Source organism: Oncorhynchus kisutch, linkage group LG22, assembly GCF_002021735.2.
Source record: "Oncorhynchus kisutch isolate 150728-3 linkage group LG22, Okis_V2, whole genome shotgun sequence".
Lineage (NCBI taxonomy): Eukaryota > Metazoa > Chordata > Actinopteri > Salmoniformes > Salmonidae > Oncorhynchus > Oncorhynchus kisutch.
The window spans coordinates 26,173,982-26,193,692 of NC_034195.2; the positions used below are offsets into that span (position 1 = coordinate 26,173,982).

The window sequence follows — 19,711 nt, forward strand, 5'->3', positions numbered from 1 at the left end:
TCCATCACCTACTCCACCGCGCGCTAATAGTTTTATTAATTCATTATTTTCCCCCTAGACACCCCATGCATGCATTATCATGCAGGCATTTTTCAGCTAAATGGTGTTTGTCAAGGGAGGTTTTCTACATGAAAGACACTCCTCCCAGACATACTAACAATTGTTCAATTACAAGTCGTTCATTATCCATTTCTGCTGTGTGGAAACGTACCTTTCAGGTAGATCATTAATTATTAGCTTCCCTGCTTTCTGTTTGTTGCTTTATGTCCTTTTGGTGAAATAAATGACTGCTTTACCGCTCATGTAACATATTAGTGTTGTAGTATTTTGGACATTAAGGTTCCTGTTGTCATGTGTAATTTGTAGCGGGATAGAAAATACGGTAGGAAGGCTCTCAAGACCGAAATGAAATATAGCCCAACTTTGAGGCCAATTAAAAGGTGGATTATTTTCAATATAAATTTACACTTAAGCCTGACAGGTTGCACTTTGTCCACACCGTCCTTTAATCACTCACGCTCGGCGCTAATAAAACATAAACCACTTAGCGGGGAATTAGTTCCATCTCCATTTCACACAAGCAGCAGAGAATGTGAGGAGACAGGAGGAAAAATATACCTCTGCTCATTAATGAGGGATATCTGACGGCTAAGAGGCAGCTCTGCGCGCCTGAGCGAAGGAATCCGAGAGGCTTTCCCAGATGTTCACAGTCAAATTTGTATTAGTGTTTAAAAACCGAGAGGGAGGAATTGAGAAGATATTTCTGACAGTTTTGGTTTATACTCTCATTTAGGCGCTCAGTTTATACAAAAGGCATTGTATTTCTCTAGGCTTTTATCTTGTCCACCAAGCCAGAGCGCGGTGAGCTGAAATTTGCATTAGTGGGCGATTATGAATACCTGTGACAGATTCTCTCTGCCGGCTCCCTGGGAGGAAATGAATTGGTTCCCTCTGTTGACTCGCACAGGAAGACAGAGACCAGGCAATTAGACTTTAGTGGTTTATGTAGCAGCTTTTGCAGGGAGGGCAAGGGGGTTCAACATTCCTGCTGGGCTCATGTCAGTTTCCAGGCAAATTTTATTCCTTACTTTTTATTTTAAAGGGAAAACTCTGGATATGACAGGCTACCTGTCTGCCAGCCTGCTGAATTCCTGTGGGTTGAAAACAGTGTCGCTTTAGAATAGCCTCATGCGAATAGAGGTGACAACATATGACGTAGGTTATTCATAACCTAAAGGAGACATTTTGAAGCTACCTCCACACATCATGCATATTCATTTTTTACCTTTAGGTTTTCCCACCAGTGTTAGTTGTCGCTGCATAATTCAACTAATTTGTTATGGAGAAATTACAGTAACATATTGTTCATATTAGGTCTTCACATCTTGGTTATCCCACCGTGTTTCTGCTTGTTCCTACACTTCACATTACTCAGACATTATTGAACGAAGCCTAGGGCTGTGAGGGCCCAGTGTTTACAGCATTACTCATGGTTCACGTTTCCCTGGTGGCAGTTTGAATCCATTGAACCTAGGCCTTGTGTGGCAGTAGGTAGACTGCCCCAGAGCCAGTAGGGCTGGAGACAGGCTGATATGACAAGACCAGTCTGCTGTTTACAGGGCTCAAATGGAGGCCTGAAGGCCCCACTGGTTCACATCCTGTCTCAGGACTAAGTCAAACATATTGTTACTGTAACAAGCCCCCAGCAGTCCACACTCAGACTGCACAGCATGCTATTGTAGTGAGAGCTATTGGAGTGCAGGCATCCCAATTCTCATTTCATTGGGTGTTCTAAGTTACTAGGTTTGTTTTCTTTCAACCTTTTGGTTAAGTTCTTCCTCTCATGAAAACAAAGTTTAAGAAAAGAGGAGTTTTTGAACCTTTCAAAGATTAAATTGTATTTTATCCCCAGGTGGTAAGGGTAGGCAACAACACAGCTTCAAGTTCCTTGGAGTTCACATCACCAACAAACTATTATGGTCCAAATACACCAAGACAGTCGTGAAGAGGGCATGACAAAGCCTATTCCCCCTCAGGAGACTGAAACGTTTTGGTATGGTCCCCTGATCCTCAAAATGTTCTACAGCTGCACCATCAAGAGCATCCTGACTGGTTGCATCACCGCCTGGTATGGCAACTGCTCGGCCTCCGATCGCAAGGCACTACAGAGGGTAGTGCGTACAGCCCAGTACATCACTGGGGCCCAGCTTCCTGCCACCCAGGACCTCTATACCAGGTGGTGTAAGAGGAAGGCCCTAAAAATTGTCAAAGATTCCAGGCACACAAGTCATAGACTGTTCTCTCTGCTACCGCACGGCAAGCAGTACGGGAGTACCAAGTCTAGGGCCAAAAGGCTGCTTAACAGCTTCTACCCCCAAGCCAACAACTAATCAAATGGCTACCCGGACTATTTGCATAGACCCCCTTTTTTTACGCTGCTGCTACTCGCTGTTTATTATCTTTGCATAGTCACTTTACCCCTACCTACAGTACTTGTACATATTACTTAAATTACCTTGACTAACCTGTACCCCCGCACATTGACTCGGTATCAATATCCCCTGTATAAAGCCACGTTATTTCATTGTGTTACTTTTTGAAACTTTAGTTTATTTTATATTTTCTTAACTCTTATTTTCTTAACTGCATTGTTGGTTAAAGGCTTGTAAGGAAGCATTTCATGGTAAGGTCTACACGCGCACGTGACAAATCAAATGTTATTTGATTTATAGAATGGCGTATATCCATTACAAAAAAATTTAAATGCCAGAAATGGGTAAAATGAATGTCTACGCCAAGTGTTACCCAGTAATAGATTTTAACTAAATTTGGAGGACTTTTTTTTTATTTCTTCACGTCAACTGGCTAGTGCGCTCCTCACACATAGTGGATAATTCCAGCTAGAGCCAGACTCATTAGGCTGTCACTAAATGGGTTTAAATGCAGCCGTCCAATTAGTGCTCTGCTGTGAAGTGCAGTGGGTGTTGTTCGCTGTTCTTAGCGCCGCTCCTTTGCAGAATTATGAGGGATTTACTCATTCAGTGTGATCCATCTTATTTCTACCAGGGGTCTTGGCTTTTCTCACTATCATCGCTGTGGAGAGGTAAACGTTGCAAATGCTCCTCCAGTTGCCATATGCGCCTTGTCACAGTCAGACAGCCCAAATGCTTCCCGATCTAAGAGGGTTAGATATGCTGTATAAGAGACAGCCTACCCTTGTCAGACGTTCTGTTCTGCAGAAAGGGACACTGCCAGCACATGTTATCTCTGTAAATAAATTGGATTTTGGAATATTAAAAATCCTTCCCAAAGGTCTCTTACTTCCCAGCCACTAAGAGGGGGCTCTGATGCTGTATAGCAGTGATCATCAACTAAATTCAGCCGCAGGACAATTTGTTTTCTTGTGCGGATGGTCAGGGGACCAGAACATAATTACAAATCATTTGTAGACTGCAAATTGATCACAAGAAGCCAAAACAGATATAATATTTGACTGGAACATAATATTTCAAACATTGCTTACATTTGTATATGATCACATATCTCTCTGTTATGCGTGGGAATACCTTGAAGCTGATTTGCTGGTGTTTTTACAGTCTTTTATGTCCAACAATGAAAAAAACATTGTGCTCAGAAAACTTAGGCCGCCAGTTGGGGTACCCTGCTGTATAGTGTCGTGGCATAGCTTTGCAGTCTGCTGTGTTGTTCATGGGGCTTGGGTGGTGGGTAAACCCATTGTTTGTTTTGAGTGGTGAATGCTGGGATGTGGGAGGAGGACAACATTGTGTCCGTGATGTCTGGGCTTGAGTTCTGGCCCATGAATGAGGGCAGTGCCATGAGTATGAGGGCAGTGCCACCCGCCCTGCTGTATCCGTGTTGTTCATGAGTCTCCCCCTCTCCCACCCTGTCCTTCCTGTCCTTCCAGATATTCATAGTGACGGTGTGGGCCTGGGAGCTCTTCATGCTGCCTCTCTTCCTGCTGCTGCTCATTGGCTGGAACTACTTCCAGATCACCACAGAGAGGATCAGCAGCAATCAGGACTTGGTGAGTGTCTCCTATACTGTACTGTACTCCATACAGCTCTGGTCTATACTACACATGTCACAGCAGCTCTTCATGTTTCTCCTGGCCCACTCACTGGACAGAGAGACAGGAAACATAGGGATAAATACACTGGGGAAAATAAGCGACACCTGGAGGGGGTGGAGACAATCACAGGGACAGGTGAAACAGATCAGGGCGTGACAAGAGTATGCCCTTAGCATCATTTTTGCTAAATGTATTAATAAAAAATATATGTATTTTTTTTTTACCATGTTGATACCAATACAGTATTATTTCAGCATACAACATTCTATTGATGTTGTGTAGATACTGTTGTAGACAAAGTGCATTGAGTACATTCTCAAGATGACATGGCTATCTCCTCTGTATCAAAGCCTAGGTTATGGAAATCAAGTCTCCCCTAGCCATGTCTGTAAAGGTTAATGCTGTTCACACTTCTCAATGCCCTCCAATTTCACTGTGTTGTAAGCCATCTCGACGGCCGGGGCCTTGGCCTGCAAACATCCCCTCCCTGCAGCAACGTATCCATCCCCAACCCTAGCTCACTGATTGTTTGAGGCTGCTGGCAAAGATGCAGTCCCCGGGAAATGTTAAAGCCTGGATTCACCCTCATATCCAGTGTGGAGCCTCTTTCACCTCTCTGTGACCCTGTGCCCGGCAGTAACACAACCCTGTTCCCAGGCAATGTCACAGTGTGCACCACGCAGGGGTCAGGGATGACTTGATGTAAAGGGATCTAGGCAACAGCATCCAAATTAAATGTTTTTTTCCTCTTTCTGTTTTTCTGTTGTGTTTATGTTGTGAAGAAATTAGATTGCTTTGCTGTGACAGTGCTCTTGTGAGGAAGGCCCTCTTTCACCTCTCCTTTTGTGTGAGGTCACCCCTGTGATGCCGTCTCTATGGAAACAGGCCTCTCCCAATAGGGGTATATGTACTAGAGCAGAATTTCATTACTAGGTGTTTGTTCAAAATGCTCCAGTGCCCGCATGTGTCCTTGTCCATTTGAAAACGCACTACCTCTCTCCATTCTCTTGTAGGTGAACATGAACATGACCGATGATGAGGAGGAAGATGAGAAGGTATTTTATTTCCTTAATTTTGGACTATTCTATAGTATATTCTGTATGCCAGCTGTACAAGTTCTAGTTGGGACTTTTGCATAGTTCCACTGGAAATCCTTTCTCAGAAGCTTGTCTTTACCCAAGAAGAGAACATTTCATGCATTCAAAATGAGGACAGACTGTAGGTAAACAGTAATAGCATGTGAACAAACACATTTCCTTCAGCACCTGCAGTCTATTTCATTGAGTATTCAGTATCACTACAAATGTGCTCTGCCGCAGTGTCCCAGCCCTTTTAAACTCCAAATCTACGCTAAACTGCATCATTAATTGACGTTTGTCTGTCGTTGGAGATATTAGCAGCGAGTGAAGATTTTCTCACTAGACTTTTCTAAATGGGATGGTTACTATGATACTAACCTTTTCCCTACAATAACAAATGAGGCTAAGAGCATGTACTTAGTGTTCTATCAAGATTATCAGTCGCTTAAACAATTGGATCTCTATATTCATAATGAGGCCTTATTTATAATTGTTCATCTGAACTTGATAATACCAAAACAATTATTTGAATGCCTGTCCACCAGTGGACGTTCAATGTATTCCATTCCAGCCATTACAATGAGCCCATCCTCCTATAGCTCCTCCCAACATCCTCCACTGCTGCCCACACCAAAAGAAGAAGACAAAAGTGTCATGTCTTTTCCTCCTTGTTCCTCTTATCTAGACATTTCCCTTCATTTTGGTTAGGAGAGACAAGAGTTAATGGGATGTGTATTATTGCTTTATGGTGGAGAAGTGGGGAAGTGTGGAGCTGCTGCAAAGCCTCCAAGCAATGACCCCTCTGCAGTGCGCCTGGGCCCAGGAATCATATCCATAATGTGCTTAATATATTCTGTTGTGATGACCGGGGGCTACCATCATCTACGGAGAGGAACAACCTCTGCTAAAAAACAGGCCTGTCCTCCAAATCCTGTCTGAAAGCACAGGCTAATTCATGGTATGTGTGCATACACAGAATACAGCTTACACTTAGTTACACTGCGTTTGTAATCATAGCTTAGAAAAGACAACCCAGTCCCCAAACAAACGGTAATGATATGACAATTGTGTGTTTGTATGAATAGTGAATGAGGATGTGCTGCTTTTGTTGCTTTTAATACTTCTACTACAGAATAGGATCATTAGTAGCAGGTCTTTATAATTTCACTCATCCTCAATGATTTGGCTTTTTTGTATTTTTATTCTCTGTTTGTTTTCTCCTTTAGATTAAAAAATAAGTATGTTTTTAAAAAGCAGGGAGTAGATTTTTCCAAATACATGTCCATGTGTTGTGGAGCTCAGTGTAACGGCTTAAACCAAATCATTCTTGTTCCTTGAAGTCCTCTCTGAAAGGTTTAACGTGAGCCCACTAAGCCCATTCACACTCTGTGAAAATGAAATATCTGCTTTCATTGACTAATTAAGCAGTTGCCTGTGTTTGTTTTAAGATGTCAGCTTTAATTTAAAGTGGCTTATTTGAAAGTCGTGTTATGGTTTTGCTGTCACTTAAATGTGATATCAGGCAAACAGACCAAGCAATGTAGCTTTACACTTCATATCAAAGTGCTCTTTCAAACTATTTGGGGTTAAAGAGTGATCAGTGTTAAATTTCATGACTTCAAACGCACTATTTTTTTATTGTAGTCTTTTCGCTAAGAAGTGAATAAAGGCTATTCCCTCTGAGAAGGTTACCATTGCCACGCAAATGTTTTTTCCCTGTTTTCCCCTGGAGGAAGGAGATATGTAAACTTCCGATAGAGCAGTTGGAATGTGAGAGCATGACGTTAAAGGGAGACGAAAGGCCCGGCTACGTTACATCAGGATAATACACAACAGATCTCTCTCTCTGAACAAATCTGTCCTCAGGGAAAAAGACAGCTTACAAATGATGTGTGGCCAAAGTGACTTCCCTTTGGCCTTAGGTATCAATTGTGTAGATGGACAATATTTATTAAATAACATTTTAAAAAAACTAGAAAAGCAAAACAAGCCCATAGATCTCCACCACAATGAACAGAGAAGATAAAACAGGTCTTCTATGGCCCCTGGCTGGTATGGCTGGTCCAGGGTAAATAGGGGGGAGTGTTGCTCCTCAAGCACTGCCCAGGGGAGCAGGGGGTTGGGTAGGTGGGTTGAGGGGGTGACAGACTGAGCTGAAGGGGTGCTTTCCCTTACCCCCTCAGACCCTAGTCACCACTGGGTCACCTTCAGCACACCAGCTAGACAGACTGCTGATGTCATAGTCAGTAATGTGCATTATGGGAGGTATGTATCACGCACTGCCTCTGGGAGCTGCTCACTCCTCACACATTTGTTTGTGTATCCATTTGTTTGTTAGCTCGTTTTAATATCATAAAAGAATCCACGTCAAAATCACAGGTGTTTTACATTAAGATTAACGTTTCTCTTCTTTGTGGAATAAGTCACTAGAAAATATTCAGTCAAGCTTTGAATGAATATTCAAATTTGGTTCCATTTATTCAAATTAAAGCAATGTTAAATTAACTTTTTTTTTCAGCAGATTATTATGCCCCACATGCCTGTGAAACCACATTTTCTATTTACCTTTGTGCAGGAGATCAAATCTGTTCCCTTTAAAAGGTATAGCTTTTACAATTTGATCTGAAATGAGAATATGATTTGACACAGGTTTCCTAATCAGTACACATTTATGATTTATGTGGTCCTTCCCCACCAGTATACCCATCCCTTTCACTTCAAAGGAAGCCATTTTATTTATTTTTGTTTACCAGCAGCACAGAACAATTTTGTAGGCGGCTAAAAGGGAAAATGAACGAAGATAAATAATATCATCAAATGAGTGATGTAGTAGAGGACTTCCAATGCTCATCACTAAAGGAGATGGAGGACTTCAAGGGAGATGAAAGGTGATAATCATGAGAGCTTATTGATGCGTACTTTAAAGTACATATCATTTGGATTCTTTTTTTTTTCAATGAAACCTCAATTATTCTTATTCTTATTGTTTATCTTTCTTCACCTAAGTCATCTTTGGCTACATCTACCTTGTGCACACAGTCCTATCTGTTCTAAATAAGAGTTCATATCAGACTTTATCAGATTTGAATCCTAATTCATGTTTAGGGGGCCTTAATCAATTTTAGATAGGCTCAGATTCCCTTTCATATCTCTAACTGATGAGGCTATCCAGTGAGCTCTCATTTCCCCGTGCGCAGCTCTCTGTCCATCAGGAGCACACAGACATGGATCTTAATGGCTTTTTAGCAGGCACAAACAGTTTCCTCTGCTGTGACTCAGAGCTCAGGAGAAAGAGCTAAATTAACACCTAATGTGAAGTAAATGATACGCATTCTGCATTCACATTAGACTGAGGTTGGAGTTTTTTTTTGTCTCGCTGCAGACTGTTTCTCTTCTATAAAACTATGATACATAGGATGATAGTCTTCAGTACTATCCTTCCCTCTTTTGTATGACACTATGGGATAGTAATCTATTCTATAGGATGATAGGCTTCAGTACTATCCCTCTCTCTATTGTATCATACTATGGGATAATAATCTCTTCAAGGATCTCTGAGAGAGCATATTTGAGATATTTCCAGCAGCCTCGTGGGAATTGCTCTCTTCCTGTGGTTGTTGTGGAGGAGACTGGGGACTGACAGTGGGGAGTCTCGCTGCTCTGTGCTGCCTGGCGGACAGTGTGTTTTCCCAGGGGCTGCCTCATGAGACTCTGATAAAAGCATTCTGTCTGGACACTGTCACTGAGCCCAGGCTGGGGCTGGAACTGCCTTCTAACACAAACATATAGACATCCTCAAGCCTCCTGTTAGACTCCATCAGATACCTCCCCTCTCTCTCCCTCGCTCTTCTCTGTCATCATTCCTGTCATTATGTCCTCCTTTTGATGTGAGTCTTCTCAGCCCTCTTTAGCTTGCATTACTGGTGTTATCATCTCCAGCCTCTCCTTCTGGAAAGCTTCCCAGCGCTGCTTCTCCTCTGCTGTTAGCAGCACTCATCTGATCATGTCTAATTCAACTCAAGACAAGCCTGAGAATATCTCTCCCCCCCACACACACACTGAAATTGACTGACACCTTCCCATACCATGGCCATCTGGTCTATATAAGATGTCTGTATCATATCACAATGTTTGCACTGTGATATTTGTATATCAATACAAAATGAACACTATAACACTATATATACACTTTGTTGGTGATGAAGGTGGACATTGCCGTAGTCCATTCACATGATATGAGAGTTGTATATGAGTGAGAATACATCCAATGATTACAACCCTGCGCTCTGGGGTGGCTGAGCCACTTCTCCCTCACACACACAGAGAGGTGTGAGGACAGACCGACAAACAGACTGAGTATAGAGGTGGGTGGGATAGCACAGGCAGAACAAGTCCAAACCCGCTGTATGGAGACTTGTGGGATTGGACTCCCTTACAAGTTGCACCATACATCCTCTGTCTGCTCTTCCTGTCTGGGTCATCTGGCCTGCTGCCTGATTACTGATGGCCATTTTATGTCTTTCTCATCCTCCATTTAATCTGTGTTTTAGATGTAGAGTACTTCCATTGTTTGTGGCAGACAAAAGTGAAAATCTCAGTCATCCTCATGACAGCTTTTCAACATTGAATCTGCCTCATTTTCAAAAGCATAGTCTGAAGAGACATCGTTTGCTCATTATAGGCTATTCAATAGATCAATTACTCATGATAGCACAGCAGAGATAAACTGGGCTTTGTCTGCTTCCTCAAACAATTGACATGCAGCACAGTAGACCTCATCAGTGCCTTTGTGTTTTTAGGAATCAGGGAAAAAGGGACTGATGGACAAAATCCATATGGTCCAGGAGATCGTCATCACTGTCCAAAACATTTTGGATGAAATCGCATGCATCGGGGAAAGAGTCAAGAAGTAGGTTTTACATTTAAAGTTTTGGAAATGTTTCATAACACATTACAGTATACTGGAGTTCAATATTCTCTGTAACAGTGGGTGTATACGGCTTTGGCTAGCAACTACATTATTGATTGTGCAGTATCTTGTATCCTCTTAGTCATAATGATATTCTGACTTGATTTGATGTAATATTTCATCCACAGCACATTCAACTGGTCTGTGCCCTTCCTGTCCTGCCTGGCCTGCTTGGTTCTCTTTGTGGCAACAGCAACATTATACTACATCCCACTGCGCTACGTTATCTTGATATGGGGTAAGTCAAATATACACCATTATTTGAATAAAAAATACTGTATTTTGGAATAGATAGCTTCCCCTTCTGCCAAACATTGTTGTAAGAAGACAATTACAGGGAATAGCACTTATATCCATTATCATTATAACGTGTTCTTCATTGAAGTCATTTGAACATACAGCCATCCTCACATCTCTGTAATGCCCAGAGCTCAGACTGCTAGCTGCAGAGGCCCATTGTGCTCAGAGCTCACTCAGTGGGGGATGTAAGCAGACCAGTCTGAGGCTAGGCTCAGGGTCTGTGAGAAAACAAAGCCGAGCGGCAAGGCAGAGAGCATCATGCTGTATATAAAACAGGATGTCCTTGGGCAGTGTAGGCTCCTGGTGTAAACCCTCATTATCTGCTCCAGTCCTACAGAGGAAGACAGTCGTCTCAGCGGTCAGAGGGAAACAGACACTCCTCCTCCAGCTGTTAGCCCACAACTAACTGTACTTCCACACTGCCTCCAACACAATCAATACCAAAATCATATCAAACAACAGCACTGATACACTCTCCTGACTCCCCAGTTAACCCCCATCTCTGGTTGTAACGCAAGCCTTTCATGTCATCTGCACACATTTAGGTCCTTAGGTTCTTTGTGTACACGTCGAGGTAAGCGATGTAGCTAGCAGTGAATATATGGTCTCATTAGAACCTAGAGGTATTTGTTTGCTTTCTGGAAAGAGTGTGGAATGCAACCAAATGGGTGGAAATAACAGTTTAGAAAATTAGATAAAGAATAAACTTTATTTGAATGGAAACAGAAGAAATGTTTTGGTTGTTTGACTAATATGAAAAGGTGGTTGGGGGTGGAGTGGTGATAGGGGGAAGGGAGATTGGTAATCTCTGCTCCGGGCTTTAGTACTGTATGTGTACTCAGAGGACCTGAGTCGCCCTTGGACACGGACTGAAATGTATGTTCTGCAGTCAGCCACCAGGCTCTGTTCAAAAGCTCTCATGGATGTTTGTGTTACTGTGCACCTGCTGCCTGCATTACAGCATTCTCTGTACTGTTGAGCTGCCAACATACAATACCAGTCAAAAGTTTGGACATGCCTACAGTACTCATTCAAGGGTTTTTCTTTATTTTTACTATTTTCTACATTGTAGAATAATAGTGAAGACATCAAAACTATGAAATAACACATGGAATAATGTTATAACCAAAGAATTGTTAAACAATTCTAAATATATTTTAGATTCTTCAAAGTAGCCACCCTTTGCCTTGATGACAGCTTTGCACTCTTGGTTTTCTCTCAACCAGCTTCACCTGGAATGCTTTTCCAAAATTCTTGAAGGAGTTCCCACATATGCAGAGCACTTGTTGGCTGCTTGTCCTTCACTCTGCGGTCCAACACATCCCATACCATATCAATTGGGTTGAGGTCGGGTGATTGTGGAGGCAGGTCTTGTGATGCAGCATTCCATCACTCACCTTCTTGGTCAAATAGCCCTTACACAGCCTGGAGGTGTGTTGGGTCATTGTCCTGTTGAATAACAAATGATAGTCCCACTAAGCGCAAACCAGATGGGATGGCATATCGCTGCAGAATGCTGTGGTAGCCATTCTGGTTAAGGGTGCCTTAAATTCTAAATAAATCACAGACAGTGTCACCAGCAAAGCACCTCCATACCATCACACCTCTTCCTCCATGCTTCACGGTAAGAACCACACATGCAGAGATCATCCATTCACCTACTCTGCGTCTCACAAAGACAGCGGTTGGAACCTAAAATCTCAATTTTGGACTCAGACCAAAGGACACATTTTCACCGGTCTAATGTCCACTGCTCGTGTTTCTTGGCCCAAACAAGTCTCTCTTCTTATTGGTGTCCTTTAGTAGTGGTTTCTTTGCAGCAGTTCGACCATGAAGGCCTGATTCACACAGTCTCCTCTGAACAATTGATGTTGAGATGTGTCTGTTACTGGAACTCTGAAGCATTTGGGCTGCAATTTCTGAGGTGCAGTCAACTCTAATGAACTTATCCTCTGCAGCAGAGGTAACTCGGGGTCTTCCTTTCCCGTGGCTGTCCTCATGAGGGCCAGTTTCATCATATCGCTTGATGGTTTTTGCGACTGCAGAAACTTTCAAAGTTGTTTTCTGCATTGACTGACATTCATGTCTTAAAGTAATGATGGACTGTGATTCCCTTTGCTTATTTGAGCTGTTCTTGAAATAATATGGAGTTGGTCTTTTACCAAGTAGGGCTATTGTCTGTATACCACCCCTACCTTGTCACAACACAACTGATTGGCTCAAACACATTAAGAAGGAAATAAATCAACTTTTTTACAAGGCACACCTGTTAATTGAAATGCATTTCCACTGACTACCTCATGAATCTGGTTGAGAGAATGCCAAGAGTGTTCAAACCTGTCATCAAGGCAAAGGGTGGCTACTTTGAAGTATCTCAAATATAAAATACACTTTTTTTAGTTACTTTATGATTCCATATGTGCTATTTTATTGTTTTGATGTTTTCACTATTATTCTGCAATGTAGAAAATAGTAAAATAAAGAAAAACCCTTGAATGAGTAGGTGTGTTCAAACTTTTGACTGGCACTGTATACACGACATATACAAAAGTATGTGGACACCCTTTTGAATTAGTCAATTTCAGCCACACCTGTTGCGGACAGCTGAATAAAATCAAGCACACCGCCATGCAATCTCCAGTAGAATGGCCTTACTGAAGAGCTCAGTGACTTTCAACGTGGCACCGTCATAGGATGCCACCTTTCCAACAAGTCAGTTTGTTAAATTTCTGTCCTGTTAGAGCTGCCCAGGTCAACCGTAAGTGCTGTTATTGTGAAGTGGAAACATCTAGTAGCAACAACGGCTTAGCCACGAAATGGTAGGCCACACAAGCTCACAGAACAGGACCGGCGAGTGCTGAAGCGCATAGCGTGTAAAAAGCACCTGTCCTCGGTTCCAACACTCACTACCGCGTTCCAAACTGCCTCTGGAAGCAACATCAGCACAAGAACTGTTCGTCGGGAGCTTCATGAAATTGTTTTCCATTAGGGCCTCCCGGGTGGGGCAGTGGTTAAGGGCACTGTACTGCAGCGCCAGCTGTGCCATCAGAGTCCCTGGGTTCGCGCCCAGGCTCTGTCGTAACCGGCCGAGACCGGGAGGTCCGTGGGGCGACGCACAATTGGCCTAGCGTCGCCCGGGTTAGGGAGGGCTTGGTCGGTAGGGGTGTCCTTGTCACATCGCGCACCAGCGACTCCTGTGGCGGGCTGGGCGCAGTGTGCGCTAACCAAGGTGGCCGGGTGCACGGTGTTTCCTCCGGCGCATTGGTGCGGCTGGCTTCCGGGTTGGATGCACGCTGTGTTAAGAAGCAGTTCGGCTTGGTTGGGTTGTGTATCGGAGGACGCATGACTTTCAACCTTCGTCTCTCCCGAGCCCTTACGGGAGTTGTATCGATGAGACAAGATAGTAGCTACTACAACAATTGGATACCACGAAATTGGGGAGAAAAAGGGGTAAAATTCAAAAAAAGAAAGAAAAAATATGTCCATGGCCGTGCAGCCGCCCACAAGCCTAAGATCACCATGCGCAATGCCAAGCGTCGGCTGGAGTTGGTGTAAAGCTTGCCACCAATGGACTCAGTGGAAAAGTGTTCTCTGGAGTGAGTATCACGCTTCACCATCTGGCAGTCCAACGGACGAATCTGGGTTTGGTGGATACTAGGAGAACGCTACCTGCCACGAATGCATAGTGCCAACTGTAAAGTTTGGTGGAGGAGGAACAATGGTCTGGGGCTGCTTTTCATGGGTCGGGCAAGCCCCTTAATTCAAGTGAACAGAGATCTTAACGCTACAGCATACAATTACATTCTAGACGATTATGTGATTCCAACTTCGTCGCAACAGTTTGAGGAAGGCCGTTTCCTGTTTTAGTATGACAACCTGTGCACAAAGCAAGATCCATACAGAAATGGTTTGTCCAGATCGGTGTGGCCTGCACAGAGCCTGGACCTCAACCCCATCAAACAACCTTTGGAATGAACTGGAACGCCGACTGCGAGCCAAGCCTAATCGCCCAACATCAGTGCTTGTTGTGGCTGCATGGAAGCAAGTCCCAGCAGCAATGTTCCAACATATAGTGGATAGCCTTCCTAAGAAGAGTGGAGGCTGTTATAGCAGCAAAGGGGAAACCAACTCCATATGTAGACTCCATGAGCAGACTTTTGATCATGTAGTGTATTATTATGATGATACATATCAATGCTCTGTCCATACAACCCCACCATCTTATTGATATACAGATTCAATTTAGTTCCAGGGGATCAATTTAATACCATCACAAGGTGCAATTTCTCATACAGCGGTGAAAGAGCTAGGGATGGGGTCGCAAAATTGTTTTCTCCTTGTAAAAATATGCAGGTCTCGCTGACACCTTTATTTATTAATGTGTCCTTGTTTTCACAGGCGTTAACAAATTTACCAAGAAGCTACGCAACCCGTATGCCATTGACAATAATGAAATACTGGATTTCCTCAAGAGGGTGCCTTCTGATGTTCAAAAGGTAAAGGTTCAATTTCACATACACATAGAGGTAGGGAATTCCCTGAAGATATCTGCATTATTTGCTCTAACAGAATTCTCAAGTGTTGTGGAAATATATCCTCTGGCTTTGTTTGATTATTAATGAACTCACGCGTTTAAAGCACCCCTGGCCCAATTATTTCTGGCGGTGGTTTGATTCAGTTGCCCCGTTGCCTGGATGGGGTCTGCTCTGATCTGTCCTCCGCCATATCGCTCCAGCCTCGTCCCTGATTAGCAGTTTTGTCTCTGTGATAAAAGCGCTGTGGCGTCGGGGCCTGTGATTGGGCCAGGGGCCGGCGGAGGGCCCCTGACGTCTGTGGTTGTCTGTGGCTAGTGTGACCAGCTCTGTGTCAGCTTAGACACTCTGACGTGGCCCCCGCCACATCAGGGTGGGGGAGTCAATTAATGTAGTCGTGAGACCCAGCCATCCTGCTGGCTGTCATATGTGATCATATATTAGCCATGGCTGATATGTCATTTGCCGTTACATCACAGGGCTGGTAGCAGATAGCTGCCAGGGCAGGGTGCTGTCGGGGTACGTGGTACTGGGTGTTCATCCTGTTCTCTCTCTGTTCTGTTCTCTGACTGAGAGAGGCTGAGTGTGGGCAGGAAACGGAGCAGCAAACAGTGCCTTCCTCTCCCAGGTACAGTGCTCCACAAACAGTATTCAGCTAGGATACGTGACTGTCTGGATCTAGAAAGACAATGAACCCCAGTCTCTTTCTCCACTGTCCCCTTGATGTTGTCACTCTGAGAGTTATTGCCAAATGTTCAGTGATGTTGGAGAGAAGCCTATGTGATTTTTTTTGGCTGAGTAAAGTTGGCAAAACAACAAGATGAATACATTTAGTTTTGCCATATTTTATGTCTCACATCTTTTATGTGACACATTGTTAAAGTTTTAAAAATGACTCCATTGGGACAATACTTTTTAGTCTAGTTTACAGATGAACTATGTCATGGATGGTGGGTACATACCAAAACAAAACATTCATAATGACTCATCAGTAGATAAAGTTTTGTGAATAATAACCTGCCGAACAAGACAAAGACAAGAACCATAACAATAGTTATTACCTTAGAACTCCAACCCTTAGATAGGCCGAGGTATGGACACAGTCTAGCCATATTACAAAGGCTGGATACAGGCTCCTGTCTCACAGCAAAATTACTTGGCAATTAGTGCCTGTGCAAATCTACAAAGCCCCCCCAAACCGGGACTTCTGACAGGAGCTTGTCTGTCCTGAAATAAGAAGCATCTGTTAGTTCTAACAGTTTCATGTTCTGATGCAGACGGCAGTCACTTTGTTCCCTCATTCATTCCATCTCCCATTCTAATAATCAGGGTTTGGTAATTAGTATGGATTCTCTACCTTGATTCAACAGAACCATGTTATTGTTGTAGCAACAACAAAAATGCTTTTGAAAGCAATTTTTCTTCAAACTTCATTTTGTCAAGTTTTTTAATCTTTTTCCAACTATCAATTGGTTTCGCATTATGGTTGTTTTGATTCATTTTTGGGGCCTGTTACTTTCAGTAGAGACTACAAAATTGGACAAAGATATTTTAGATACTTCGTTTTTCAACCATTGGCCATAGTAAGTTCCAATTTGGAAGTTTAATTCTAGACTTTCAGCCTTGATTTCTGTTACAAATATGTTTGGACGTGTAGGAATCTGTGTAAAGCTGAAATCTTTGATGTTGAGCATAATTCTGCAAACATAACTGAAAGGAAACTGGGGTTTAAAGTTAAAATGTCAAAGTGGCAGGTCTCTTTTCTTGGATGAAATCAAAGTCAACTTTTAGTTCCCATTGAAGCATGTAAAATTCGACATCCCATTGATGCCAGTTGCTACTCTAGTTAAGAAACCCCTGGCTGAGGCTATTCTTGGCTTCGTACAAAGTTTTCTCCGAAAGGACACAACTTGCAATGAGCGATTATGCAGTTTTACAACTCCCTCACTGGCAGGTCTTCTCAACAGTTGATGTCTGCTTCTAATATTGCGATTGTGGCAGAGGAGGGGGGAGTGCGCTGGTACGGAACCCTTGACTTCTCAAATCCTTCCTCCCTGTGATTAATCCCCTCTGCTCCTGTGTTTAAAAAATGATTCATTACAGGCAAGCCCGCCTCGCTTTCCCCTGCACCAGCTCTCCTCGGGGGAGCCATTACCGTGCGCTCCACTGAGCTCAGATTACCTGCCTCCGACCAAACTCCTGTTTGTTTTTACAGGTGCAGTACAGCGAGCTGAGAGCGCCCAGCGTCCAGAGCCCGCCACGGAGGAGAAGGTAAGCCCCTCGGACATGCTGGATGAAAGGCCCGGGCTCCTTTTGAAAATGGCACGGCCCAGTCCGCTACGATGGCAACGCTCCAGTGCCAGCAGAACCTGCGACCCCTCACCGCCTGCTCCCCCCTCTCCCGTGCCCCCTGCTGTGGGGGTGCAGTCAGCCGCTCTCCCGTTTGTGTGTCTGCCACCCCCCTGACAGGGGCTGTGCACTGCACCGGCTAGGGAGGCAGCACATGGAGCTGTCAATCACAGAGCCAGAGACGCCGTCTGCCCGCATCCATTCATGCATTTTAGAAAAAGAATGAGAGCTAGAAAGTTTGGTTTAACTCAGACCTCTGCTGTTTGGCTTTTATTGGTTTGAGTAGTATAACTGAACCGCTGCAATGCTTTGAATCATTTACATTTTATTTTCATATAAGGGCAAATTGGTATATGTAATACTGTGGGTGTGCTAAATCCATTTCATACTTTGTGCATTGTACATTCCTACCAATTTAAATTGATCTCTCAAATATAGACTTTAGGTAAAGTATTACAGGCATTAATTTTGTATTTTTATGGTTCTCTTTTTATGTAGGCCGATGCTCATAACTGTTTACTACAAAGCCTTTTTATATTCAAGGTGCATATCATTATTTTAATTTGTAAAATCAACTCTGTACAATCCCTTTGATCAAATATTTTGTATTATGAAGAATAGATTTTCTGAACCGATTCAAAGGAAAGTTAGACATATGTAACTTTGATACTCTAGTGCAACTTCTCACGTTTCCTGTTTTGATGTCTTTCTTATTTGTCCATTCTCAAATGAAAATGTGATGAATTGTTAAACCTCGAAAAATCCAATCTCAAACTGTAGTTGCTCCACAATGATTTTCTTCCTAACTGCACTGGGAATGGATCACACCACTTCTCTCCCTGAATACACAGTAAATACATCTGATTACACAACACACCCATTGGAACAGAGCTCATGCATCGGCCACCGCTGTGCCTTGGTTACCGAGCTCACATCAAAGCCCTGTATGTCGGTCCGGCGCAGTGGCTAATGCAGTGCTTTTGTTGCCTTCTCACAATAACAGGGTCCAAATGAGCGGGCGCTCATCTCACAGAGAGTACTCTTCATCTTCAGCACTTAATGCTTCACGTTTCCACTAAAATCACCTCAACTACCAAATGTTGGCTACACACAGGGGATAGTCTTTCTCTCCATGATGGAGTTCCTGGAAGAGTAACATATGCTCCCTACTCCATCAGACATAATCCTCAGAGGGTCTTTCACGGTTTGCTTTGAGGCATCTTCAAATTATTCACAACGATTAGCCTCAAACATTGATGTGATGTTACTTAGAGATGATTATTGGTGTGTTTAGAAGATTGTTTTAGATCTTATATGTATTAGATTTGAATGTGATGATTTTCAAACAGTTTTATCCTTGATGGGCCTACATTAACTGGCTCTTTCATTGCCTTTGACAAATTACAATCTCTTTTTAATGGGAAATCAATTCCTCATGACATTTCCAGACTATGCACATATTGGATAAAATCCTTATGGAGTATTTCTTGCTCATGTACCAGTGGAACTTTAATCATATAACATGTTATCAGAGTTCTTAGAGTCCTTTTTGTCATTGGATCTCCACACAGTAGGCCTTTGAAATAACTTATTGTTTAGTTGGTGTGTTCTCAGATCTGCTCATTCAAAGAAAGAGTAAATAAATAAACAAGGAACACTTAAAAATAGCCCTAGTTTGAGCAGAGTTTTGGCTGAGGCGAGCCCTGGACCCCAGCACTGGAAGTTTGTTCTAGCTGATTGGTGTGCTGAGCATCCCAGTCGGGCGGGAGGGCGGGTGATCTCCTTCCTCTGCAGTAGCACGCTGGTGAAAGAGCATCTATCTGTGCTTTGTGAAGAGTTTGATTGGCTCAGGGGGACCTGGTGGAGCCCCAGGCTATCTCTTTTGACAGGCTGATAGAGACATCACTGGGCTCTCCCAGGAGCTGCCACCAGGGGTCCATTTCAAAGTGAGGGGGAGTGGAGGTGACCCTGAGCTTCTGACGAGCTAAATCCCACATACAAGCTGAAACCCTGCTGCATTCTGGGCTCCACTGGGGGTGGGGTGGGGGTGGCATGGAGGAGGAGGTGGGGTGCCCACAGAGAAGAACCAATGAGGTGTCCCGACAGGTGAAACCAATTAAGCATCACTCCCGGGGTACTGTTAATCATCATATTTTAACACACTCCAATACTGCTGTATCTCACACATACAGTGATGTGCTCTGCCATATGTTTGATCCTAAGAACTCGTTAGGATTCAAAACTTCTAAAAATACAAGACAGAACTTTCCAAACAGAAATATAACTGCAGCTTGTTACTGATGCATTGTTTCTGAAAGAGATGACCAAATAACTATTAAGTGACATTTTGTCTTGAAGTTACAACCACTACCTGTTCCATAATGTTTGACAT

The 19,711-nt window shown here is 43.3% G+C and overlaps 1 protein-coding gene across 1 annotated transcript in view; it reads left to right on the forward strand.

Annotated features, from left to right (window-relative positions):
• Positions 1-18,855, forward strand: part of LOC109867354 (multiple C2 and transmembrane domain-containing protein 2) — a 40,905-nt gene extending 22,050 nt beyond the window's left edge. The window contains exons 18-23 of the mRNA XM_020456475.2: positions 3,926-4,045; positions 5,104-5,145; positions 9,969-10,078; positions 10,267-10,376; positions 14,837-14,934; positions 17,186-18,855. Coding sequence (XP_020312064.1) covers positions 3,926-4,045; positions 5,104-5,145; positions 9,969-10,078; positions 10,267-10,376; positions 14,837-14,934; positions 17,186-17,245 — 540 coding nt within the window. The 3' untranslated portion in view covers positions 17,246-18,855. The remainder of the gene's footprint in view (positions 1-3,925; positions 4,046-5,103; positions 5,146-9,968; positions 10,079-10,266; positions 10,377-14,836; positions 14,935-17,185) is intronic.
• The last annotated feature ends 856 nt before the right edge of the window (positions 18,856-19,711 follow it).